Source organism: Aquarana catesbeiana, linkage group LG08 (genome assembly GCF_042186555.1).
Source record: "Aquarana catesbeiana isolate 2022-GZ linkage group LG08, ASM4218655v1, whole genome shotgun sequence".
NCBI lineage: Eukaryota > Metazoa > Chordata > Amphibia > Anura > Ranidae > Aquarana > Aquarana catesbeiana.
This window is the reverse complement of record NC_133331.1, coordinates 28,567,991-28,595,300: the sequence shown is the minus strand read 5'-3', so window position 1 is coordinate 28,595,300 and position 27,310 is coordinate 28,567,991. Positions and strand designations below refer to the sequence as shown.

Genomic DNA, 27,310 nt, shown 5'->3' with positions numbered 1-27,310 from the left:
TAGAATTAAGACCAAAAAGTTCTATCTTGGTTTCATCAGACTAGAGAATCTTATTTCCCACCATCTTGGAGTCCTTCAGGTGTTTTTTAGCAAACTCCATGCGGGCTTTCATGTATCTTGCACTGAGGAGAGGCTTCCGTCAGGCCACTCTGCCATAAAGCCCCGACTGGTGGAGGGCTGCAGTGATGGTTGACTTTCTACAACTTTCTCCCATCTCCCGACTGCATCTCTGGAGCTCAGCCATGGTGATCTTTGGGTTCTTCTTTACCTCTCTCACCAAGGCTCTTCTCCCCCGATAGCTCAGTTTGGCCGGACGGCCAGCTCTAGGAAGGGTTCTGGTCGTCCCAAACGTCTTCCAAGGATTATGGAGGCCATTGTGCTCTTAGGAACCTTAAGTGCAGCAGAAATTTTTTTGTAGCCAGATCTGTGCCTTGCCACAATTCTGTCTCTGAGCTCTTCAGGCAGTTCCTTTGACCTCATGATTCTCATTTGCTCTGACATGCACTGTGAGCTGTAAGGTCTTAAATAGACAGGTGTGTGGCTTTCCTAATCAAGTTCAATCAGTATAATCAAACACAGCTGGACTCAAATGAAGGTGTAGAACCATCTCAAGGATGATCAGAAGAAATGGACAGCACCTGAGTTAAATATATGAGCGTCGCAGCAAAGGGTCTGAATACTTAGGACCATGTGATATTTCAGTTTTTCTTTTTTAATAAATCTGCAAAAATGTCAACAATTCTGTGTTTTTCTGTTAATATGGGGTGCTGTGTGTACATTAATGAGGAAAAAAAATGAACTTAAATGATTTTAGCAAATGGCTGCAATATAACAAAGAGTGAAAAATTTAAGGGGGTCTGAATACTTTCCGTCCCCACTGTAGATCAGACCAAAATGAGGGACAAATGAGGAGGAATGAGGAACAGGGGGACAGTCCCTCGAAATGAGGGACAGTTGGGGGCTATGCTCGTTCCTATCTCAGAAAGTTGGGAGGTGTGGTTATGTAGTTAACATTTTGAGGTTTTTAGGCTGCCGAAAGTTGTTTGAGATTTCAGTTCAGTGTACAAGACGTTACAAGGATACTGGATTTTTTTCAGGACCAAGAGCATCTTTTCTGTACAGGCCTGAAAATAAAAAATGCAGCCACCACATCTAAGGCCTGGTAAACGGCAATACATTGCATTTTTATGTGTGTTCAGATATACTTTCCCACGTCTTTATAAAAAGACGCGTTTCCCACAATTTTGTGGGGAATGAGACAAAATAAAATTCGGGTGGGTTGGTGGGTGTCGAGTTGTGTCTATGATGATGCATTCCACCGATCTCTACCTAATATGATTCAAACGCCCCGGTGTGCCAGCTGACATTGGCAATAAACAGGTTGACACTTCATGCAGATTATCTCACTCACAAATAAATTTGCCTCATACTGGCTCATTTAAGAGCGAAATGACTCTAAAATCTCCTCTCCCCCCTCCTTTTCCCCTGTCCCCCTGATTTATAGAAAGACTTTTTTTTTTTCTTCTCTTTTTTTTCCCAGAGTCTGGCCGTATTTTATTTTTATCCTCCTGCATTTTATCGGCATCGGTCTCGTCACGCATTCTGCTGCGAAGGGATCCCCAGTGTGCTTCCCCAATTTATTTCGGCATTATGTTCTGAAAGCTTTTGCATGCTCAGTTACCTCCCCACTTTCTGCTGCGTTTAAACATGAGCAGGATATCTCCCAATCAGCGCGATGTGATGTGTGATGGATGGAGCGCTCTACGGCTTCAGAAGGACGAGGCCGCTCTTCTAGCCTTTATTTTGGAGGGCGCTGTAACCTTCAAAGGAGCCCTTCATTGAACACTGTAAAGGGCCAGTAAACATCAATTACAAGTTGGTTTTATATACAGGGCTGGCAGTGCCATTCATGGATAAATATGGAAAAGTTTCAAGAACTTTTTAGAAGTAGAGATAATTTGTGGAAAAGGGGAACTATAGATAATTTGTAGTGAAGATGGGTTTGTGGGGAAGGGGGTTGATATTTTACTACACATAACTGACTGCAGTGGTGGCTGGTGCTCAAAATTTTTTGGGGGGCGCAAAAAAACTGAAAAATTCTGAAAAAACCCCATCAAATGCAGCCACTGTGCCCATCAAACACAGCCACTGTGCCCATCAAATGCAGCCACTGTGCCCATCAAATGCAGCCACTGTGCCCATCAAATGCAGCCACTGTGCCCATCAAACGCAGCCACTGTGCCATCAAGCACAGCCCCTGTGCCCATCAATTGCCGACACTGTACCATCAAACGCAGACATTGTGCCCATCAAACGCAGCCACTGTGCCCATCAAACACAGCCACTGTGCCATATCAAATGCTCTCACTGTGCCATCAAGTGCTGCCACTGTGCCCCATCAAATACAGCTACTATGCCCATCTTATGCCTTCACTGTGCCCATCTTATGAAGCCACTGTGCCCCACCAAATGCAGCCACTGTGCCCCATCATATGCAGCCTCACTGTGCCCCATCAAAGTCCTGAGCCTCACTTACTTACCTTACAGGCAGCTCCGCTCGGGTCGTGCGTTCCACTGAGCTGCCGATGTCACTTCCGGTTTCCCTGTAACTGCTTAACTTGAACAGCAAAGCTCCCGCCTGTAGTAATACTACGGGCGGAAGCTGTTTGGCGCTTTGGATTGCGCTGCAAAGCAGGTCAAAGGCCTGCAAATGAAGCGCCTTGTCTGCAATCTCGTGATTGCATTGACATGGCACTTCCCATAGTGCACTGTGTTTTGTATTTTTTTTTTTTTAAAGGGACCTTTTTTTTTTTTTGTCACTGCTGGGTGGGGGGGCGGCGCCCATGTGCCCCCTATGGATGGGCCGCCACTGGCTGACTGCCTGTCCGGGGTACATATAGATGAATCCTTTAGAAACCATTGCACCACTTGAATTGAAGCATTAGATGGGTATGTGTGAATTAATGATCACTAGAGAGATTTGTCAGAGTGTTGGCAAATTTTGGTGACTGATGGTCGACTGTTGGTCAACACTGTTGGTCAACATGGTCAACATTCTTTATGGAAAAAGAGAGTGTTCCCTTTGACAGAGTCAGGCAGCGCGGTCCAAAAGGCCTGCAATTTCGTCAAGGATTGGCGAAACTCCCATCGCAATCTTCCTTGGAGAGATATCCAGGATTAACCCTTCCATGCCTAAGCCTTTTTCTGACATTTAAAAACAAAAAACAAGAATTGCGCTAGGTGCATAAAAAATGAAATTATGTGTATGTTATGAACTAAAAAGTACAATACAATTAAAAAATACAATTAAAAATACAATTAAATGCTCATATAGTAACAAACTATAATAGTGAAATAGTTCAAATAAGGTGAAAAATCCAATAAATGTTCAAAAAATGATTATATATGAAAAAAATGCAAAAAAAATCCAAATGCGATACTCCACTTAGTAGTGCTGCCCGTCACCAGGTGAAAAAAATGGAGGCTTACCAGAAAGCCCGCGACCGCCCTTACTCAGGGGGGTCAATACGGGCTTAGTAGATCACCACAAAAGTCACGGCAGGATACCAGCTGGTGCTCCTTGGATCTCCTTCCTCCTTTCCGGATAGCTCCTTAATAGCAGGGGACACTCAGGAGAGCGCGGTAGCAGGATAACTCGAAACAGCAAGCACTCCAGCGGGGGTAAGCCATATCAAAAAGAAGAGGGAAATGGGAATATGAAGTGCTCAGTCTGAGGCTGTGGAACTCGGTGTAAGTGGAGCTGGTATAAGTGGGAGTTAAAAACCAGAGTTAGAGTGTACAAGTCTTGCTGTTTGTTTGCTGTTTGTTTGCTGTTTGCTGTTTGCTTGCTGTTTGTTTGCTGTTTGTTTGCTGTTTGCTTACTGTTTGCTTGCTTGCTGTTTGTTTGCTTGCTGTTTGCTTGCTGTTTGTTGTTTGTTTGCTTGCTGTTTGCTTGCTGTTTGTTTGCTTGCTGTTTATTTGCTGTTTGCTGTTTGTTTGCTTGCTGTTTGCTTGCTGTTTGTTTGCTTGCTGTTTGCTTGCTGTTTGTTTGCTTGCTGTTTGTTTGCTGTTTGTTTGCTGTTTGCTTGCTGTTTGTTTGCTTGCTGTTTGCTTGCTGTTTGCTGTTTGTTTGCTTGCTGTTTGTTTGCTGTTTGCTTGCTTGCTGTTTGCTTGCTGTTTGTTTGCTTGCTGTTTGTTTGCTTGCTGTTTGCTTGCTGTTTGTTTGCTTGCTGTTTGTTTGCTTGCTGTTTGTTTGCTGTTTGTTTGCTGTTTGCTTGCTTGCTGTTTGTTTGCTGTTTGTTTGCTTGCTGTTTGCTTGCTGTTTGTTTGCTGTTTGCTGTTTGTTTGCTTGCTGTTTGTTTGCTGTTTGTTTGCTTGCTGTTTGCTTGCTGTTTGTTTGCTGTTTGTTTGTTTGCTGTTTGTTTGCTTGCTGTTTGCTTGCTGTTTGTTTGCTGTTTGTTTGCTTGCTGTTTGTTTGCTGTTTGTTTGCTGTTTGCTTGCTGTTTGCTGTTTGTTTGCTGTTTGCTTGCTGTTTGCTTGCTTGCTGTTTGTTTGCTTGCTGTTTGTTTGCTTGCTGTTTGTTTGCTGTTTGTTTGCTGTTTGTTTGCTTGCTGTTTGCTTGCTGTTTGTTTGCTTGCTGTTTGTTTGCTTGCTGTTTGCTTGCTGTTTGTTTGCTGTTTGTTTGCTGTTTGTTTGCTTGCTGTTTGTTTGCTGTTTGTTTGCTTGCTGTTTGTTTGCTGTTTGTTTGCTTGCTGTTTGTTTGCTGTTTGCTTTCTGTTTGTTTGCTTGCTGTTTGTTTGCTGTTTGTTTGCTTGCTGTTTGTTTGCTGTTTGTTTGCTTGCTGTTTGTTTGCTGTTTGTTTGCGTGCTGTTTGTTTGCTGTTTGTTTGCTTGCTGTTTGTTTGTTTGCTTGCTGTTTGTTTGCTGTTTGTTTGCTTGCTGTTTGTTTGCTTGCTGGGTTGCATTTTTGGGGCTTTTCCTTTTAGTTTTTCATTTGCCTTTTGCTGTCACTTTTTAAATAGGTTTTTTTTTTTTTCTCTGGTTCCATCAGTCTATCAATTAAGGGGGGTGGTTAATTGCTCACAGGTGCCTATTTAACTGGGTTTAGGACTCAGTCTGAGCGTGCTCAGTCTGAGGCTGTGGAACTCGGTGTAAGTGGAGCTGATATAAGTGGGAGTTAAAATCCAGAGTTTAAAGCAGGAGGTTATAACAGGGGTCATAGTACCTGTGTAGTGTGAGTAAATGAGTGTTGTCTGAGTAGTGTGTGTGGATCGTTAGTACTTGTGTATTGTGTACTGTATACTTGAGTATTGCGAGTGCACGTAGGTCTGCGACTGTTCTGCGATTGCACGTAGGTCTGTGAGTACCTGTGTATTGTCTTGTTGTGTACCTGTGTATTGTCTTGAGTATTAGTGCCAGGAAGCTAGCTGTTAAGTAATTTGGACAGGGTAAAATCCCCAAGTCCTCACTAAATTTAATAGGTACGATGCCCGGCGGGTGTGGAGAGGCGACTCTTTGTACATCTTGCCGCATGTATGCGTTCCTTGATCATCCGATCGAGGGCAAATACTGCTGTGCAAAATGTAAGCACATTGTTTCCCTGGAAGCCCAGGTTCTGAATCTGGGGAAGCAACTGTCAGCACTGAGAAGTCCCTCCATACTAAAGGTGAGCCAGGAACGTACACGGCAGGTGCCGGCAGGGGCCAGCACAGATGCGGGTGGAGACAAAGAGGTGCAGGCACTAGCAAAGAGTAGATGGGTGACAGTCAGGAAGGGTAGAGGGGGAAGTGCCAGGGAGGCCGATCCAGGACTGGAGCATCCCAATAAGTACGCTCCATTGAGTGACATTGGTGAAACCAGTCAGGGACCAGCACTGCTGGAGATGAGGGACTCTCCTAGCTGCCAGGGGAAGAACTCCTCCAGTGAGAGTGGGGGGGCAGCAAAGGGAAAGGAAAGACAGATTCTGGTGGTAGGGGACTCAATTCTTAGAAGGACAGAGAGGGCAATCTGTAACCAAGACCTGAAGCGCCGAACAGTATGTTGTCTACCGGGCGCTCGGGTTCGGCACATCACGGATCTTGTGGACAGATTACTGGGAGGGGCTGGGGAAGACCCGGCTGTCATGGTGCACGTTGGCACCAATGACAAAGTCAGAGGCAGATGGAGTGTCCTAAAGAACGATTTTAGGGACTTAGGAGCTAAATTGAGGAAAAGGACCTCCAAGGTAGTGTTCTCAGGAATACTACCGGTACATCGAGCCACACCAGAAAGGCAGAGGGAGATTAGGGAAGTAAACAAGTGGCTGAAGAGCTGGTGTAGTAAGGAGGGGTTTGGGTTCCTGGAGGACTGGGCCGACTTCTCAGTCGGTAACCGGTACTATAGAAGGGATGGACTGCACCTAAATGAGGAGGGTGCAGATCTGCTGGGAATGAAGATGGCCAAAAAGTTAGAGGGGTTTTTAAACTAGGCGATGGGGGGGAGGGTCCAGAGACAGTGATAGCCAGCGCGGAAGATATTCCAGAGGGTAGTATTGGGGGCATTAGTGATAGGTTAACTAAAGCACAAAAACACAAGGTGAGTATAGTAGCAAGTCCTAGTTGCAATCTTGAAACACCCAATACGAGGACAATATGCGACCGGTCTAAACTATGTGGCATGTTCACCAATGCCAGGAGCATGGCGGGCAAGATGGGTGAACTAGAGATACTGTTGTACAAGGAGGATTTGGATTTTGTGGGAATTTCAGAGACCTGGTTCAACAGCTCTCATGATTGGCTGGCAAACATTCAAGGGTATACCCTATACCGCAAGGATAGAGAGGGTAAAAAAGGGGGAGGGGTATGCCTATATATCAAGAATAATGTACAAGTGAATGTGAGAAATGACATCACTGAGGGAGCTAGTGAGGAGGTGGAATCCTTATGGGTATAGCTCCAAAGGGATGAAGCTAAGGGGAAAATAATACTGGGAGTATGCTATAGGCCCCTAACCTGAGGGAGGAAGTGGAGACGGATCTCCTATCACAAATTGGATTAGCAGCAAGGATGGGAAGTGTTATCATAATAATAATAAAACATTACTGGATCTACTGATTACCAACAATACAGACCTGATCACAGATGTGGAAATACGGGGCAATTTAGGTAACAGCGATCACAGGTCAATTAGTTTCAGTATAAATCACACAAATAGGAAACATGAAGGGAACACAAAGACACTGAATTTCAAAAGAGCCAACTTCCCTAAACTACAAACCTTGCTAAAAGGCATAAATTGGGATAAAATATTAGGAACAAAGAATACGGAGGAGAGATGGGTTTGCTTTAAGAGCATATTAAATAAGGGCATTAGCCAATGTATCCCATTGGGTAATAAATTTAAAAGAGCGAACAAAAATCCTGGATGGCTTAACTCCAATGTAAAACTGCATATAAAAGCAAAGGAGAAGGCCTTCAAAAAATACAAGGTTGAGGGATCATCCTCAGCATTCAGACTTTATAAAGAATGCAATAAGAAATGTAAGGGTGCAATTAGGACGGCTAAGATAGAACATGAAAGACACATAGCGGAGGAGAGCACAAAAAATCCCAAGAAATTCTTTAAGTATGTAAACAGTAAAAAAGGGAGGACAGACCATATTGGCCCCATAAAGAATGAGGAAGGACATCTGGTTACAAAGGATGGGGAGATGGCAAAGGTATTGAATTTATTCTTCTCCTCAGTATTCACGAGTGAATCGGGGGGCTTCAGTAACCAAAACTGCAGTGTTTATCCTCATGACACATCACAGGAAGCACCTACATAGTTAACAGAGGACGGAATTAAAATTAGACTTGAGAAACTTAACATTAATAAATCACCGGGACCAGATGGCTTGCATCCGAGGGTACTTAGGGAACTCAGTCAGGTGATTGCCAGACCGTTGTTCCTAATTTTTACAGACAGTCTATTGACTGGAATGGTACCAGCTGATTGGAGAAAAGCCAATGTAACACCAATATTTAAAAAGGGCCCAAAAAACATCCCTGGGAATTACAGACCAGTTAGCCTAACATCAATAGTATGTAAACTCTTGGAGGGGATGATAAGGGACTATATACAAGATTTTAGTAATAAGAATGATATCATTAGCAGTAATCAGCATGGATTCATGAAGAATCGTTCTTGCCAAACCAACCTATTAACCTTCTATGAGGAGGTGAGTTGCCATCTAGATAAAGGAAGGCCCGTAGACGTGGTGTATCTGGATTTTGCAAAAGCATTTGACACAGTTCCCCATAAACGTTTACTGTACAAGATAAGGTCCGTTGGCATGGACCATAGGGTGAGTACATGGATTGAAAACCGGCTACAATGGCGTGTTCAGAGGGTGGTGATAAATGGGGAGTACTCAGAATGGTCAGGGGTGGGTAGTGGGGTTCCCCAGGGTTCTGTGCTGGGACCAATCCTATTTAATTTGTTTATAAACGACCTGGAGGATGGGATAAACAGTTCAATCTCTGTATTTGCAGACGATACTAAGCTAAGCAGGGCAATAACTTCTCCGCAGGATGTGGAAATCTTGCAAAAAGACCTGAACAAATTAATGGGGTGGGCGACTACATGGCAAATGAGGTTCAATGTAGAAAAATGTAAAATAATGCATTTGGGTGGCAAAAATATGAATGTAATCTATACACTGGGGGGGGGGGAGAACCTCTGGGGGAATCTAGGATGGAAAAGGACCTGGGGGTCCTAGTAGATGATAGGCTCAGCAATGGCATGCAATGCCAAGCTGCTGCTAACAAAGCAAACAGAATATTGGCATGCATTAAAAGGGGGATCAACTCCAGAGATAAAACGATAATTCTCCCGCTCTACAAGACTCTGGTCCGGCCGCACCTGGAGTATGCTGTCCAGTTCTGGGCACCAGTCCTCAGGAGGGATGTACTGGAAATGGAGCGAGTACAAAGAAGGGCAACAAAGCTAATAAAGGGTCTGGAGGATATTAGTTATGAGGAAAGGTTGCGAGCGCTGAACTTATTCTCTCTGGAGAAGAGACGCTTAAGAGGGGATATGATTTCAATTTACAAATACTGTACTGGTGACCCCACAATAGGGATAAAACTTTTTCGCAGAAGAGAGTTTAATAAGACTCGTGGCCACTCATTACAATTAGAAGAAAAGAGGTTTAACCTTAAACTACGTAGAGGGTTCTTTACTGTAAGAGCGGCAAGGATGTGGAATTCCCTTCCACAGGCGGTGGTCTCAGCGGGGAGCATTGATAGCTTCAAGAAACTATTAGATAATCACCTGAATGACCGCAACATACAGGGATATGTAATGTAATACTGACACATAATCACACACATAGGTTGGACTTGATGGACTTGTGTCTTTTTTCAACCTCACCTACTATGTAACTATGTAAGAGCTCATGCTTTTAAACACTAAGTTTCCAGGCAACGTTAATGTATTTCGGGAATTCAAGACCACCAGCATCTGAAGGGTAGATGAAAATCACGCATAAATGATAGTGGTGATAGGTCCACCGATTGGGCCTGTTAGGCTCTGAAGAAGAAGGTGCTACCTTCCAAACGCATCAGCCAGCAGCTGTCTGCACGTCTTGTCCATAGGTCTGGAGACTGCAATCGGTGGACCTATCACCACTATCATTTATGCGTGATTTTCATCTACCCTTCAGATGCTGGTGGTCTTGAATTCCCGAAATACATTAACGTTGCCTGGAAACTTAGTCTTTAAAAGCATGAGCTCTTCTATTCCCATTTCCCTCTTCTTTTTGATATGGCTTACCCCCGCTGGAGTGCTTGCTGTTTCGAGTTATCCTGCTACCGCGCTCTCCTGAGTGTCCCCTGCTGCTATTAAGGAGCTATCCGGAAAGGAGGAAGGAGATCCGAGGAGCACCAGCTGGTATCCTGCCGTGACTTTTGTGGTGATCTACTAAGCCTGTATTGACTCCCCTGAGAAAGGGCGGTCGCGGGCTTTCTGGTAAGCCTCCATTTTTTTCACCTGGTGACGGGCAGCACTACTAAGTGGAGTATCGCATTTGGATTTTTTTTGCATTTTTTTCATATATAATCATTTTTTGGACATTTATTGGATTTTTCACCTTATTTGAACTATTTCACTATTATAATTTTGTTATTATATGAGCATTTAATTGTATTTGAGTGTTGGTATTTCATGGGTGGACTTTTATCACCATTCACACCATTTCACTAGTATTTCATTATTTCATTTTTGATATCACTAATATTTATTTGTCCAGCGCTGCACTTTATATATATATATACCTTTTTCTGACATTTGTTGCTTACAAGTTAAAAATCCAGAAAATTACTTAGACCCAGGGTGGATAAAAATCAATGATTTTTTTTTTTATCCGGTTCCCGACCGGCTCGCGTCTTTCTACAGGGGCAGAATGGCTCCCCCACGCGAAACCCCGTATGGGTTTCCTTTAAGAGCCGCCAGAGGGTGCATGCATGCGCCGCTGGAGGGGCCCGCTCGACGGGGGGACTCGATGCGCGTGGCCGGCGCGTGGCCAGCGATCGCGTGCACAAGCGCCATCACAGAGATTTGTGTGTGTGCTGTCAGAGGAGAGGAGACATGTCATGTCATTTGTTTCTAGTAAGTAGGAACAGCAAAATGTCTCCTCTCCTACTCAGTCCTATCCCTATACAGTTAGAACACACTGAGGGAACACACATTTAACCCCTTGATCGCCCCCTAGTGTTAACCCCTTCCCTGCCAGTGTAATTTACACAGTAATCAGTGCATCCTTATAGCAACGATCGCCGTATAAATGTCAGTGGTCCCAAAAATGTGTCAAATGTTTCCGATTTGTTTGTCGCAATGTCGCAATACCGCTAAAAAAATGCAGATCACCGTCAATACTAGTAGAAAAAAAATAATAATAAAAATGCCATAAAAATGCCTCAAATCTTTCCCATAGTTTGAAGACACTATAACTTTTGCACAAACCAATCAATATACGCTTATTGTGATTTTTTTTTTTTACCAAAAATATGTAGAAGAATATATATTGGCCTAAACTGATGAAGAAATTTGTTTTTTTAAAAACATTTTTGGGGATATTTATTTTAGCAAAATATTGTTTTGTTTTTTTTAAATTGACGCTCTTTTTTGTTTATAGCGCAAAAAATAAAAACCGCAGACGTGATCAAATACCAACAAAAGAAAGCTCTATTTTTTGGGGAAAAAAGGACACAAATTTTGTTTGGGTACAGCATTGCATGACCGTGCAATTGCCAGTTAAAGCAACACAGTGCCAATTGTAAAAAGTGCTCTGGTCAGGAAGGGGGTAAAACCTTCCGGGGCTGAAGTGGTTAAACAATCAAAAAAATCTGATTTTTTTGATTTTTATCAAATTTATTTTCATAAAATGCTCTAAAGGTAGTTTTCTATTTAAGGTACATTAATAATTTAGTTTATTCAGCATGAAATGGAGCTTAGTTATGTAGCATGAGGCTATATATTCTGCAATATCTACATTTTTGGTAAACTCGTTCAATGAATACAAGCTCTGCAATAACATACACTGCATTGATGCATTCACACAATTTCACAGTAACCATGAGATATAACAAAGTTCAATTTTGCAAATCTATGTACACTACAAACTGTATGATTGAATCGGTTCTGATATCGCTGTTTTACTAATCTGACAGCTTATTATTCTAAATAAGAAACCTTCATTTTGTTTGCAAATATTAAAGATTCTAACTATCAGCAAGAATAAGTCCTTAGATTTAATGAGCACTTGTCATTTCAGATCCATCATGGTAGCGCCTGTTAGTGGGCGTCCACATACAGTATCTCACAAAAGTGAGTACACCCCTCACATATTTGTAAATATTTTATTCTATCTTTTCATGTGACAACACTGAAGAAATGACACTTTGCTACAATGTAAAGTAGTGAGTGTACAGCTTGTATAACAGTGTAAATTTGTTGTTCCCCCAAAATAACTCAACACACAGCCATTAATGTCTAAACCGCTGGCAACAAAAGTGAGTACACCCCTAAGTAAAAATGTCCAAATTGGGCCCAAAGTGTCAATATTTTGTGTGGCCACCATTATTTTTCCAGCTCAGGAACACAGTTCTGTGTTCCTGATCTGTTCTCTGCCACACATGTAGGCTCAAATTGTATATTCTTGAACTGGTCTCATTTACACGTGTAGACTGGAGTTGTGTGTTCCTGGTTCTTTGTTGGTCACGCATGTAGACTGGACTTGTGTGTTCCTATTACATAGGCGTGTGCAGGGGGTGTGCCAGGTGTGCCTGGGCACACCTTAACCACTTACACACCGCCCGCCGCAGTTTTACGTTGGCTGTTTGAAGGAGGTTGTCGTTGTTATGGCAGCAGCTAGCTGCCATAACCCCGGTATCACCTTCTTCAGCGGGCAGTCTGCTACAAGATAAAAGTGGTCTCTGTGACGGATTCGCCACGAGATCACTTTTATCGGCAGCGGGACAGGGGGCCCCCCTCCCGCTGCGATCCGGTGCGCTCCGCGCCTTACCGGACCTGTCGGCAACGGCGGAGGCGATCGCATCCTGACCTTAGCTGTGCATGGAGACGAGTGAGGGGAAGATGGTCCCCATCCGTCTCCATACAATTGCTGGGCCATACTTTTTTCTATTACAAGGGATGTTTACATTCATGTGCAATCTGTTCTCGCACATACATGTAGACAAGAGTTGTGTGTTCCTGAACCATCATCGGTCAAAAATGTAGACTAGAATGTGTGTTCCTGATCTATTCTGAGCCACAAGTGTAGACTGGACTTGTGTGTTTTCTGACCCATTCTTGGTCATGCATGTAGGCTGGACTTGTGTGTTTTCTGGCCCATTCTTGGTCATGCATGTAGGCTGGACTTGTGTGTTTTCTGGCCCATTCTTGGTCATGCATGTAGGCTGGACTTGTGTGTTTTCTGGCCCATTCTTGGTCATGCATGTAGGCTGGACTTGTGTGTTTTCTGGCCCATTCTTGGTCATGCATGTAGGCTGGACTTGTGTGTTTTCTGGCCCATTCTTGGTCATGCATGTAGGCTGGACTTGTGTGTTTTCTGGTCCATTCTTGGTCATGCATGTAGGCTGGACTTGTGTGTTTTCTGGCCCATTCTTGGTCATGCATGTAGGCTGGACTTGTGTGTTTTCTGGCCCATTCTTGGTCATGCATGTAGGCTGGACTTGTGTGTTTTCTGGCCCATTCTTGGTCATGCATGTAGGCTGGACTTGTGTGTTTTCTGACCCATTCTTGGTCATGCATGTAGGCTGGACTTGTGTGTTTTCTGGCCCATTCTTGGTCATGCATGTAGGCTGGACTTGTGTGTTTTCTGGCCCATTCTTGGTCATGCATGTAGACTGGAGTTGTGTGTTCCTGATCCATTCTAGCCTCATACACATGATACAAAAATCGGATGGAAAAATTTGTACGACGAGCTGTCTGTCGACAGCCGGTGCTTTCGACAGCCGTTTTCGCTTTTTTTGTCAGACAAAAGCTGGATGTGCAGACTATAAAATTTTTGTCAGAAGTGAACTCAACGTCTGATTTTCGTTTCATTAGTACGGTTTTCGTACGAAAAAATTGTAAGAGCAAGACTAGGCATGTTCAGAAACTAAAGAATACATACAAAACAATTCAACACATTACATCACTTCTGAAGTTAAATTCTGTCGTACGAAATTTTTTGAATGGTGAGTAACCTCTTCACTTTCAACATGAGACTAGCATGCAACAAAAAATGAACGTTCGATCATCCAAAAATCTAAGCGTGTGTATGAGGCTTTAGTCACACATGTAGGCTGTGGTTGTGCGTTACTGATCTGTTATCCATACCACATGTAGACTGGAGTTGGGTGTTGCTGGTTTGTTCTCGGTCACTAATAGACCTTCCTGATTCATTCTCAGTCAGACATGTAGGTTGGTGTTGTGTTTTCCTGATCTGTTATTCATTACACATGTAGGTTAAAGTTGCGTGTTCTTTCCTTTCGCGATGAGCGACAAGCATTGCTGACAGGTGTTTGGTATTTATCATGAGGGGGAACTCCACGCCAAATTTTAAATAAAAAAACGGCATCGGTTCCCCTCCAAGGGTATACCAGGCCCTTAGATCTGGTATGGATTTTAAGGGGAACCCCCTACACTGGAAAAACAGCGTGCGGGTCCCCCCCAAAGTCCATACCAGACCCTTATCCGAGCCCTGTGGCCCCCCCTGCCCCAAAGCACCTTGTCCCCATGTTGATGAGAACAAGGGCCTCTTCCCGACAACCCTGGCCATTGGTTGTCGGGGTCTGCGGGCGGAGGGCTTATCGGAATCCAGGAGCCCCTTTAATAAGGGGGCCCCCAGATCCTGGCCCCCCACCCTATGTGAATGAGTATGGGGTACATCGTACCCCTATTCATTCACCTGGGGAAAAAAGGTGTCAATAAAAAAACACTAGACATGTTTTTAAAGTAATTTATTAGGCAGCTCCGGGGGGTCTTCTTCCGACTTTGGGGGTCTCTTCCGACTTCTCCTCCGCTCTCTCCGGCCTCTTCTCCCGGTGTCCAGTTCTTCTCCCACTCTCCGGTTCTTCTCCCGCTCTCTGGTTCTTCTGCCGGGTTCCTCCGCTATCTTCTGCTCTTTTGCCGCTCTTATGCTAGTGATGGCCCGGTCTTCTCCGTCGTCTTCTTCCCTCCGGTGTTCTCCTGATGTTGACACGACGCTCTCTCCCGCTGTAATGCTGTGTGCGAGGTGCACAACGACTTATATAGGCATGAGGCGGAGGAACCCGGCAGAAGAACCGGAGAGCGGGAGAAGAGGCCGGAGAGTGGAAGAAGAGGCTGGAGGGTGGGAGAAGATCCGGACAACGGGAGAAGAGGCCGGAGAGAGAAGTTGGAAGAGACCCCCGAAGTCGGAAGAAGACCCCCGGAGCTGCCTGATAAATTACTTTAAAAACCTGTCTAGTGTTTTTTTATTGACACTTTTTTTCCCCAGGTGAATGAGTAGGGGTACGATGTACCCCATCTCATTCACATAGGGTGGAGTGCTGGGATCTGGGGGCCCCCCTATTAAAGGGGGCTCCCGGATTCCGATAAGCCCTCCGTCTGCAGACCCCGACAACCAACGGCCAGGGTTGTTGGGAAGAGGCCCTTGTCATCATCAACATGGGGACAAGGTGCTTTGGGGTGGGGGGCCGTAGGGCGCCCCCCTGCCCCAAAGCACCCGTCCCCCCATGTTGAGGGCATGCGACCTGGTACGGTTCACTAGGGGGGGCGCTCGCCCGTTGCCACCTCCTTTCCTGACGGGCTGCGTGCTCAGATAAGGGTCTGGTATGGATTTTGGGGGTGACCCCCATGCCGTTTTTTCGGTGTAGGGGGTTCCCCTTAAAACCAGACCTAAGGGCCTGGTATGCTCTTGGAGAGGAATTCCTTCTCGCGCTCACTGCAATAGGAAAATGTGTATTTCCTATTGCAGCCAGCGCGAGATGTACAGTACCCTGTCGCCAAGAGGAAACATCCTCGCGGGCAGGTACTGTAGTTTGTACAAAAGTCCGATGGTTTTGTGTACACACGATCGGACTTTGCTCCATCGGACTTTTGTTGCCGGAAAGTTTGTCTGTTTGCACAGCCAACAAAAGTCCGATGAAAATCGAAAAAGTTTGTCCGATGGAGAGTACACACGGTCGGATGTTGCCTCAAAACAGCTTATTTGCATGTTTGTTGTCAAAAAGTCCGATCGTGTGTACGGGCCTTTACACATGTAGGCAAGGGTTATGTGTTCCGGATCTGTCCTTGGTCACATATGAAGCCTGAAGTTGTGTGTCTTTGATCTGTTACCCATAACACATGTAGCTTGAAGTAGTGTGTTCCTGATGCATTCTCAGTCACATATGTAGGCTGGAGTTTTTCCTGATCTGTTGTGCATTACATATGTAGGCAAGAGTTATGTGTTCCTGATCTGTCCTTGGTCATACATGTAGCCTGAAGTTGTGTGTTCCTGATCTGTCCTTGGTCATATATGTAGCCTGAAGTTGTGTGTTCCTGATCTGTCCTTGGTCATATATGTAGCCTGAAGTTGTGTGTTCCTGATCTGTCCTTGGTCATATATGTAGCCTGGAGTTGTGTGCTCCTGATCTGTCCTTGGTCATATATGTAGCCTGGAGTTGTGTGTTCCTGATCTGTTATCTATAACACATGTAGCTTTGAGTTGTGTGTTCCTGATCTGTTATCTATAACACATGTAGCTTTGAGTTGTGTGTTCCTGATCTGTTATCTATAACACATGTAGCTTGGAGTTGTGTGTCCTTGATCTGTTGTCTATAACACATGTAGCCTGGAGTTGTGTGCTCCTGATCCATGTTTTGGTCACACATGTAGCCTGGAGTTGTGTGCTCCTGATCCATGTTTTGGTCACACATGTAGCCTGGGTGTTTGTGGTGCTGTGTGCACAGGCTGTCTCTCAGTCACCCTCGGAAGGGTTATTGATGACGATGACATTGGGGCTTTCAATTTCTCTTCAGCTGACCGGTCTGCAGAGCGCAGCTGTGTCCCGGGACTCCAATCTATAGAGGTCAGGGATCAGTCAGCGTTCCTTGCTATCAATCCCTATACAGAGGCGGCTGCCTGGTGCTCACCTCATTGTAGCTTGTTTACTTCAAGCCTGTAATTAAAGAACTCCACTCTCATTAAAAACCAGCAGTTAATTTTCAAATGAGCTGTTAAAAAACACTAAATGCAACCAATTAACACTTTTACCTACTTCCCTTGTAATGGGAAAGCAGCTACTGGTATAATGCTTCTGAATTCTAACAGACAGCACAGCTTATGCAGGAGCAGAGCCCAGAGAATACTGCTTATGATTAACACAGCTATGACATATTAGAATTTGTGAACAGATACCGGTGGCACGGGGGTTACCATAGAAGGAAACTTTTCTAGTGAGGGCCGTACTTTCTTCTTAAAGGGTCAGTCCACCCAAAATTGATATATATTCGTTTTTGGTGGATGTTTGATAGTTTCACATCTAACCGTTTTTTATACCTCAGAGACTTTATTGGTGAGAGATCTCAGCTGTATTCCCAGGTCTGCACACCTGCTGTGCCCATTATTACTCCTGACCCCCGAACTCTGCATCACTTCCTCCTGACCCCCGAACTCTGCATCACTTACTCCTGACCCCTGAACTCTGCATCACTTACTCCTGACCCTCGAACTCTGCATCACTTACTCCTGACCCTCGAACTCTGCATCACTTACTCCTGACCCTCGAACTCTGCATCACTTACTCCTGACCCCTGAACTCTGCATCACTTACTCCTGACCCCTGAACTCTGCATCACTTACTCCTGACCCCTGAACTCTGCATCACTTACTCCTGACCCCCAAACTCTGCATCACTTACTCCTGACCTCTGAACTCCTTGTCATTTACTACTGACCCCTGAACTCTGCATCACTTACTCCTGACCCCCGAACTCTGCATCACTTACTCCTGACCTCCGAACTCTGCATCACTTACTCCTGACCCCCAAACTCTGCATCACCTACTCCTGACCCCCGAACTCTGCATCACTTACTCCTGACCCCCAAACTCTGCATCACTTACTCCTGACCCCTGAAGTCTGCATCATGTACTCCTGACCCCCAAACTCTGCATCACTTACTCCTGACCCCTGAAGTCTGCATCATGTACTCCTGACCCCCAAACTCTGCATCACTTACTCCTGACCCCTGAAGTCTGCATCATGTACTCCTGACCTCTGAACTCCTTGTCATTTACTACTGACCCCTGAACTCTGCATCACTTACTACTGATGTCTGCATCACTTACTAGTGAACCCTGACCTCTGCATCAATTACTCCTGACCCCTGAACACTGGGTTAAGGTTGCCAACCCCCTAAAGTGACATTTGCTGACACAACACAAAAACACAACACACAATTTTTTTTACTGACAGTTGAAAAAGTTAGCCAAAATGACAATTTTCAGTGCAAATATCAATATTCAAGCTACAAACGTGTAGCTGGTGCAATTAGCAATGTGCTTAAAGTATAACTAAAGGCAAAACCTTTTTTTTTTAGTTTTGGATAGAGTAGAGAGGGATTATAACCCTTGTCAGTTTCTATTGCTGTCTATGTCCCATCAGGGAGGTTCACCCTCTCTATTTGTCCTGTTTACCATTATCATTGAAAATAAAAGTAAAGGAACACCCCAAATTTTGGGTTGTCCCCAGAAAAATAATAGAGGGGAAATCTTCCAATGGGGACACTAGTTCTGGAGACCTGGGGCTCCTCATGGAATTCCCTTACTTTGCAGGGTTTTCTGCTCACTTCCTGTTTGACTATGCCACAGGAAGCAAAGGGAAATCTCTGTAATGGGACACAGATGGTGAAAACAAAATCTCCATTGCTGCTCGGGTACGGGGCAATCAATCGCGGTCCTCCGGGCAGCTCCTCTCATCACCACCCCTGTCCTCTTCTCCAAGTTTTTCTTCAGAGTCCACGACTCTATGTCTAGTCGCCCAGTAAGTGACACAGTCCTGGGTGCGCGGCAGCGCTACCGACTTGCCCCTAAGTCCTGTCTATCCAAGTTTTCCTCCACAGTCCACGAATCCACATCCAGTCATCTAGACAGTCCCAGTTAGGTGGCAGCCGATAGCTCCCCGACTCCCCCTGCAGTAATTCACAAAAGGCACCAAGCAGCGCCAGGACATCACCGCATGCATGCCCCCCCCATCCGAGGCTGCCCGCGCTCTGTCCAATTCTACCTGGGCAGCCGCTTAACGTACATTTACTGACAGTTTGTAAATCGGCTGATTTTTACAAACTGTCCGTAAATTTACAAACGGTTGGCAACCCTTCACTTATTCCTGACCTCTGCGTTACTTACTACTGACCTCTGAATTATACATCATTTACCACTGACCTCTGTGTCACTACTGACTTCTCAACTCTGCATCACATACTCCAGACCCCTGAACTCTGCATTACTTACTACAGACCTATGAGCTCTGGGTCACTTACTACTGACCTTGAACTCTGCGTTACTACTGACTTCTAAACTCCTACATTCCCTACAATTGACCCCTACATCACTACTGACCTCTGTGTCACTTACTATGGAATTTAGGGGTCAAAAGTAAGTGATGCAGAGTTTAGAGGTCAGTAGTGACCCCGAGTACAGAGTGCAATTGTAGGACTAGGTTCTGACTTTGTGCGTGTCAGGCGCAAAATCACGTACTTTCCCAATGCAACAGAAATGTGCTGGCCTTTAGTAGACGTGCAGGGGTGCCATTATTTCTTAATGGTACCCCCAACCTTAATTGTACCAAAAACACATGATGTTGCAAATGCCACATGGCACAGCTTGATGTTTCAAAAAGGGTTTTTTGCATGTTTCTCAGGCATAGGGCAGCCTATTTACATATGCAGTCCTTCGCATCTGCATGGTGTGAAAGAAGCTTAAGTGAACTTCTCTTTGTCTCACAGTGCAAACAGCCTTCCTCTGCACTGCTTACCCTGTTCTCCTTCTCTCAGGACTCTTTACAGTTCTCAGGGAACTGCAGCTCTGGCTCTTCTCCTCCTTCTCTTATCCCCATGGTCCAGTGAGGCCCAAAGTAAAGGAGAGAAAAGACATGGACGGAGGGCCGGCATTATAGGGGTTAAAGGGGTTTGGGTCTAGGAGAAGTTTCAGCCTAGTCTGCTAGGAAATATAAGTTGTGGGACTTAATTGATTGGTGTCTAGGCTTGGAATGGGTGAAGCTAGAGGGAGTAGTCAAGCCAGGGGTCTTAGGAGGTCTTCAGCCGGAGGGAAGCTGCGTTGGGAAAAAAATTCCCACCCTCCCTCCCCTTTCTTGTTCTGAATTTGGTTCTGGGGTTCCCTCCCCCCTCCTTTTTTAAGGGAGCTTTTGTTTTGATGTAGATCTTCATCATGGCAGCAAGTGGGATACAAAGTCTTGTTAGGTTAGTATGGGGAAAACATATACTTGGTAGGGACCCGTTTGAGGTATGGCGCCCAGTAGTTGGTATCTGCAACTGGTTGTCTCCGAGTTGGTGGTGTGGTAGCTGAAGGCCTAATTAAGTTTGACATAGGTATTTTCTTCTTTGATGCCTACTAGGTCCGGCAGGGTACAAGGTCCTGGTAGGTTAGTATGGGGCAAACATATACTTGGTAGGGTCCCATCTGAGATATGGCTCCCAGTAGTTGGTATGTTGGTATCTGCGACTGGTTGTCTTCGAGTCAGTGGTATGGCAGCTGGAGGCCTAATTAAGTTGGACACAGGTATTTTCTTCTTTGATGCCTACTAGGTCTGGCGGGGTACAAGGTCCTGGTAGGTTAGTATGGGGCAAACATATACTTGATAGGGACCCGTCTGAGATATGGCTCCCAGTAGTTGGTATCTGCAACTGGTTGTCTCCGAGTCGGTGGTGTGGCGGCTGGAGACCTAATTAAATTGGACGCAGGTATCTTCTTCTTCTTTGATGCCTACCAGGACCTTAAGGCTCCAATAAAACTGGGTTTAATGTGTTATTTACCTGTTACGTACATAGTTTGTTAATATAAGGCTGCTATGGCCATTTAACTCCAGCTTGTGGTCATGTGTTTATTTATAAGGGGAGTAATGGTCAGAGCGGAATGGAGACAAATCATCTTTAATACCCTAGTCAAGTAGACAGGACTAAGCTACAGCTAATCATAGCCCTGCCTACTGGATCAAGTAATAAGAGAAGGCGAAAAAGACCTGGAGCTGCAGTACCCTGAGGACTGTGAGGAGTCCAGGAAGAAGCAGAACAGAGGAAAGCCAATAACAGTCCTGCCCCCCCCCACTCCCCACTCCGGCCTTTAGAACCCTTCCTCCATGGCATACACAAACAGCATCTCTGCTGCAGCTGCCTGAGAAAAGCACAGAAGAGGGAACAGAATGGGGTTTCCCCCATATTTGTTGTGCACTGTGTGAGGCCACAGTGGGCACCACATCCCTTGCAGCCAGTGTGTACCATGCACATTGCACACATGGAGCATATGTCACTGATCAAAACCTATCCTTATATCGGCCTTCTGCAACCCCATGTGCAGTTGACTGGGAGAGGCTGGGAGAGGCAGGGCCAGCACTAGAAGCCAATCAGTTGTGCTGCATAGTCAGTACAGGAATGCACTCATCGGTGTGCTGCTGCTCTTTCACTGTCCAATCACAGGTGGAGAGCAGAGAGGTAACCAAGCTGTATCACATTAGTAGTGAATAGTCAGGTCAGCAGTAGGGGCGTACTGGGCCAGGGGGCAATTTCTCCCCAGGCTGCTCTGACTCTCCATAAAAAGACCGAACTGCTTCTTCCGCAGACATGCCTAAAGACCTCCTGGTGAAGAGAAGCAAAAAGTCCCCGCCGGTGTCCTACCGAGTGTGGGATGAGGATGAGGACAGCAAGAAGGTGGGCTCCCCCATCCCCCCAGCATGGATAGTGTACACTGTGTCCGAGCAGAGGCCAGCTCCATGCCCTGCCGGAGGCTCTCCTCCCCTGGCTGCCCCCTGCTGGCCAGTTCGGGAACCCGGAGTCGGTACAGCAGGCGCTGTCCATCCCGACCCACCTGGTGAGCAGAGAGTACCTGGAGCGGAGCTACAGCCTGGGATGGGGGTCAGGAGGGGGAAAGGAAGAGAGAGAGAGGGAGGGGGGGGCTAAGTCACTGCACCATGGGCCTCTGGGTTGTACTTGCCCCCTGGGCCAAAAGTTGCCAGTCAGCCCCTGGTCAGGGCAGCTGTTTTTTTATGGGGGGGCGGGGGGGCGGCGGCAAACAACCACAATTCCCCCTGAGTGGCACCCCCCCGCGTGCTGTTTGCCGGTTGGTCCAGCACTTACCCCATCATAGCGGGTGGCAGGCAGCGTTGTGCAGTGGCTCGGCTCTGAGTCCTCTACTCCATGGCGGCTTCCATCTCCACCCCTCTTCCTCCTAGGTCTCCAAAAGGATTGCCTGTCATTTTAGCCAATCGGGTGACTGTTGTCAAAACCCACTTCCTGATTGTGTGGGAGGGATGGATGGAAGGCGTGTGATCAGACACTGGCATCACATCATACAGTTTATTCATAAGCAATAAAATACATACAAGTAAGAGATATAAACCTACTACGTTTTGTGAAGGGGGGTTACAAAATGTACATTTGTAGTATCACAAGTGGGACATGCCCAAACAAGTGCAAGTGCTAAAAGGATGGCTGACGCGTTTCGAGGATAACCTCTTCATCAGAGCTTTAAAAAGGTGAAACACAGTCTGTACAAACACAAATGCACATGGAAAGCGGTGGCTAGTGGAGAGACATATCTTGTGAAGGATAGTTAGTTCTCCTTAGCTCCATATAGGTCCACATCAGAGCGCTCAAATATATAGACTATGAAGACAAACAAACAATTCCTTGCATTTGTATCAGATCAAGCAGGCCTTTGCACTTCAATTGTTATGGAAGCTCTAAAGGACACAACCAGATTGGAGAGTGTATGGTCACCTTTAGCGTATGACCAATGCATACATTTGTCGGAGTTCTACATCCAGCCACCTCTATACACTGTCAAGCATTTTTTGAGTCATAAGCATTTGGTCGAGCGCCTCAGACTAGTCAGGGTAACAATGTTTTGACGAAGTAAAATTGGGTATAACATTACCCCACTTCCTGATTGGCCAGGAGGAGGATCAGTGTTACAACAGCGACTATTGATTCTCTGTTGTAACACACCTGGGTGGGGTCGGAGCACACTCTCTGCGACACGAGCCCACCCTATATTGAAGCCTATTAGAGCCTCTGGCTCTAATCGGTGCTTCAAAATACCAGCCATTGGAATCCAATGCGCCGGTGTCCTGAAAGAGGCTTGACGCATGGATAGGGGGAGGGGGGGGGCAGCGCTCGTGCGCCCTTATTGGACAAGCCGCCCCTGGTCAGCAGCCTGCTTTTGCTGCTGGTAGAGCTGTGTAAATCTCAAGGCTGCATGGAGAGAAATGATTATTTTTATGCAGGATTGATATAGTGCCAGCAGTTTGCACAGCGCTTTACACTATAAAAAGAGGCAGTACAGTTAGGCTACACAAGTCCACTTCCCATCCAGGGCTTCAGTGGCTGCCAAGTTTGGGTGCCGGATTGATACATTTGGTACAGTGAAGTCGGGGAGTGATGTAGTCAGGCTTGCCGCCTCACTCGCCATCACTCACGCACACTTTCCGCTGTGAGCGCTGACAGCCTGGAGAAATACTCCCACTTCTCACACTGTACAAATGGCACTTGGACACAGTAAGTCAATGGCGGACACCTCATTCAGGGTTTAAAGCCAGCTCGCCACTCACCAGCGGCTCCTCAATCTTCTTTATTTGTGGAGCTGGCTTTTGTGCTCCTTCAGAATCAAATAAATACCGGCATAATGGTTGGAAGGTGCCATTCCCATGGAAAATACGGCTAAACTCACCTATAAGTCTTCCCTCTTCCGCTCACATAAATTTATGAGGCGGCCAGAGGCTGCGTCTCAGACACTAACGGGATGTTTTACAGATTCCTGCATTTCTCCTTAATTTAGGTGTCTTCTTTATTACCGCAAGAGCACTCAATATGTTCAGGGAGAAAGGTCACAGCGAGCTCCCAGTGCCTGGGGATCATTACCATACCAACACAGGATGCTGGAGGGATCGCTGACAATACACCGTACGGCACAAATGAGGCTTGGCATTCACATAATGCACAAATCCTTATATTATATACAGTACACATAGGCACAGATGAGGCTTGGTATACACATAATGCACAGCTCCCTATACAATGTACACCTAGGCACGGGTGAGACTTGGTAATCGCTAAGGTTGTCCCGATACCACTTTTTTAAAATCGAGTGCAAGTACCGATACTTTTTTTCAAGTACTCGCCGATACCGATTACGATACTTTTTTTTAATGTCATGTGACAGTGGCACTAGTATGCAGCACTAATGAGGCGTGGACTGTGTCAGTAGCTTTTTATTTTATTTTTTCTTACAATTTTGTTTTTTAATTTTTTTTTACAATATATATATATATATATCTTTTTTTTTCAATGATTTCTCTTTTTTGAGGGGGGGGGGGGGGGGTGCAGTCAGTTTCATTGTTTTGGTCTTTTTTTTTTTTTCTTTATTATTTTTACAATTTTACTTTAAAATATGTATTTTTTATGTTTCCTTTTTTTAATTTTTTTTTTAATTTTTACTCCACCATGTGTGGGGGTAGGGGGGCTTCGGTGAGATTTCAGGGGTTTAAACAGGTCCCTGACATCTCCCCTTTGAGGTGTGGAAAGGGACTGATAACCCAGATTTCCCAGTCCCTTTCTCAGCAGCCTCAGCTGCACTGAAAATGAATGGACAGGAGACAGCGGCTCCTCTCCATTCATAAACTGAAGCATCGTAAACAGTTTACGATGCTCAGGTATGAATGGACAGTCAATGATCACTGACTCTGTGCATTCTGAAAAGGAAGGAGCCAGAAAATGACAGATTTACTGGCTTCTTCCTTCGCTCTTCATCCTGAAAGATCTGGGATAGAGGGGGCGAAGGAGGACGGGAAGGGGGGACTGGTAGAGCACACAGAGGGGTACCGGAGGAGGACGGGGGGGATCGGAGGAGCACACAGAGGGGGGCTGGAGGAGGACGGGGGGGGGGATCAGAGGAGCACACAGAGGGGGACTGGAGGAGGACGAGTGGAGAACAGAGGAGCACAGAGGAGGACACAAAGGGGAGCTGGAGGAGGATACAGGGGACCTTCAGGAATGATCAGTGCGGAGGTGGGGGCAGTTACAATCACTGATCCTCCTGTGTGGCTTTCAATAAAGCAGCTAAAAGCCGCGGAGGGGAGAGGAGGAAAAGCAGCTGTCAGCTGCTTTACTGAAAGCCACACAGGGAGATCGGTAATTATAACTTCCCCCGCCGCCTCACCGATCATCCCTGAGTGTCCAGGTATCCGACTAAGCATCTGGAGCATTTGCACAAATGCTCGGTATCGGCACTGATATCGATACTAGTATCGGTATCGGGACAACCCTAGTAATCACATGATGCACAGCTCCTTAGGTACAGTACCCATAAGCAAAAATGAGGTTGGAAAATCACACAAGGCACATACTTATATACAGTACACATAGGCATATATGAGGTAGGGTGACCACATGTCCCAAATTGCCCGGGACAGTCCCGCATTTTGCAGGTCTGTCTCGGGTCCTGTGCACCTATATTCCGGGACAGAACAGTGTCCAATAATGAAACTGACACAGCCGCTTGCGATTCTGCATTGATGCAGAGAACTGCTGCATCGATTGCTGATGACGTCATCCTGGCACGCTGTGCAGCGCCCTGCCTCTCCTGGAGAAACACAGCAAGAGGCGGATAAAGCCCCCTCCCCTTCCTAGTTGGGCGCTTTCACAAAGGAGGAGCCGTGGGCGTTAGCCAGCCCTGTTTTCCCACCTCCTGCCGTTGACGTCACCCCCAGCTGCCACTTTTGCGCAAACCAATCAATATACCCTTTTTGCAATTTCTTTTTTTACCAAAAATATTTAGAAGAATACATATTGGCCTAAACTGAAGAAGAAATTGTTTTTTTTAAATTTTTTGGGATATTTATTATAGCAAAAAGTAAAACATATTGGTTATTTTATTTTGTTATTTTTTGTTTATATAAAAAATAAAAACCACCGAGGTGATCAATTACCACCAAAAGAAAGCTCTATTTGTGGGAAAAAAAGGACATCAATTTTGTTTGGGTACAGCGTCACACAACTGCGCAATTGTTGGTTAAAGCGACGCAGTGCCGTATCACAAAAAATGGCCTTCTGGTCCTTAAGTGGTTAAAGAAATGCTTTTTCTATCTAAGGCACTAAAGTTGCATATAAACTCTGCTCTCGAGCACGGCCACCCACCGACTGCATTGTAAGCCAAGTGATATTTCTTAAATAGGTAAGGGGTGGGGCCACCTGGCGACGTCACATGGTGGTACCGGCCCCTTGTGGCGTCACTGACCAGTGCATGCTGGGGGGGTGTCCATGAATGGCAGTTTGGTCACCCTAATATGAGGCTTGGTATTGATAAATGCACAGCTCTTTATATACAGTGGTGGCTGATGTAAAATTTTTTTTGGGGGGCAAACATTATGCCACCCCACCAAACCCCCCCTTCGTCAGTTGGTCGGTAGCACTTACCCCATCACCAGCGACTTCCCCCTGCTCGTCGGCGGTGGCCTCTCACTCTCCTGCTCTCCATCACCAGCGACTTCCCCCTGCTCGGTGGCGGCAGCCACCCGCACTCCTGACTCCTGCTCTCCATGGCGGCGGTTTCTGTTTTCTCCCTCCTCCTCGGTGGCCAATAGGGAGTATTCTCTTCTGGGCCAATCGGAAAACGGGTCTCACACCCGCTTCTGATTTGCCGGATTGAGAATCAGTGTTTCAACAGCGAACATTCGTTCGCTGTTGTAACACACCTGGGTGGGCTCCAGGTCGCATGCTCTGTGACCCGAGCCCACCCTATTTTGAAGCCTATTAGAGCCTCTGGCTCTAATCAGGTGCTTCAAAAAAAAAAATCCCCTGGTGCTGTAATTCATGCGCCCGGTAACCCGAAAGGGGCCAGACGCATGAATAGGGGGTGGCCGCAGCAGCGGTACACTTAGGCACAAATAACGCTTAGTAGTCACATAATGTGCAGCTCCTTATATACAGTACATCTAGGCACAAATAAGGCGTAGTATTCACATATTGCACAATTCTTTTCATACTGTACACATAGGCACAGAGGAGGCTTGGTATACACACAATGCACAGCTCCTTATATAAGAGATGTGACAAATTCATTCCCGAAATGGACTGTAAAGAAAAAAAATTTGCTTTCAGCACCTATACACTAGCGGCTGTTGTCACCTTCAAAGTAGTCCCCTTGTAGTTCTATGAACTCGTAGTGAACTATCCCCTAACACACCAGCATGGTTTTAAACTGAGAATGAGACATGCATGCTTTCTTTGGGTGAGGTGAATTCTTTGTTTTCCATTGCATGCTTCAGAATTTGGCTTCCGGATCATACGGGAAACATCATGCTTCATCACCGGTAATAAACCTATCAAACACTTCTGCATTCTTCAAAAGTTCAGAAAAAATTAGAAGACAACGATCTTTCTGATCTTCTGTCAAGATTCAAGGCACCATCTTTGCGGAAATCTTTCTCATTCCAAAATCCTCTGTTAGAACCTGCCGCGCTGTTTCCCTGTTCACGTTAAATTCTTCTGTCATCATTCGCACACTCAGGCTGGCCATACATTATACAACATTCT

General features: G+C 45.7%; 1 protein-coding gene across 1 annotated transcript in view; it reads right to left on the bottom strand.

The window, feature by feature from the left end:
• Nucleotides 1–26,315, bottom strand: part of HMX2 (H6 family homeobox 2) — a 100,147-nt gene extending 73,832 nt beyond the window's left edge. The window contains exon 1 of the mRNA XM_073597599.1: nt 26,238–26,315. Coding sequence (XP_073453700.1) covers nt 26,238–26,315 — 78 coding nt within the window. The remainder of the gene's footprint in view (nt 1–26,237) is intronic.
• Nucleotides 26,316–27,310: the final 995 nt, after the last annotated feature.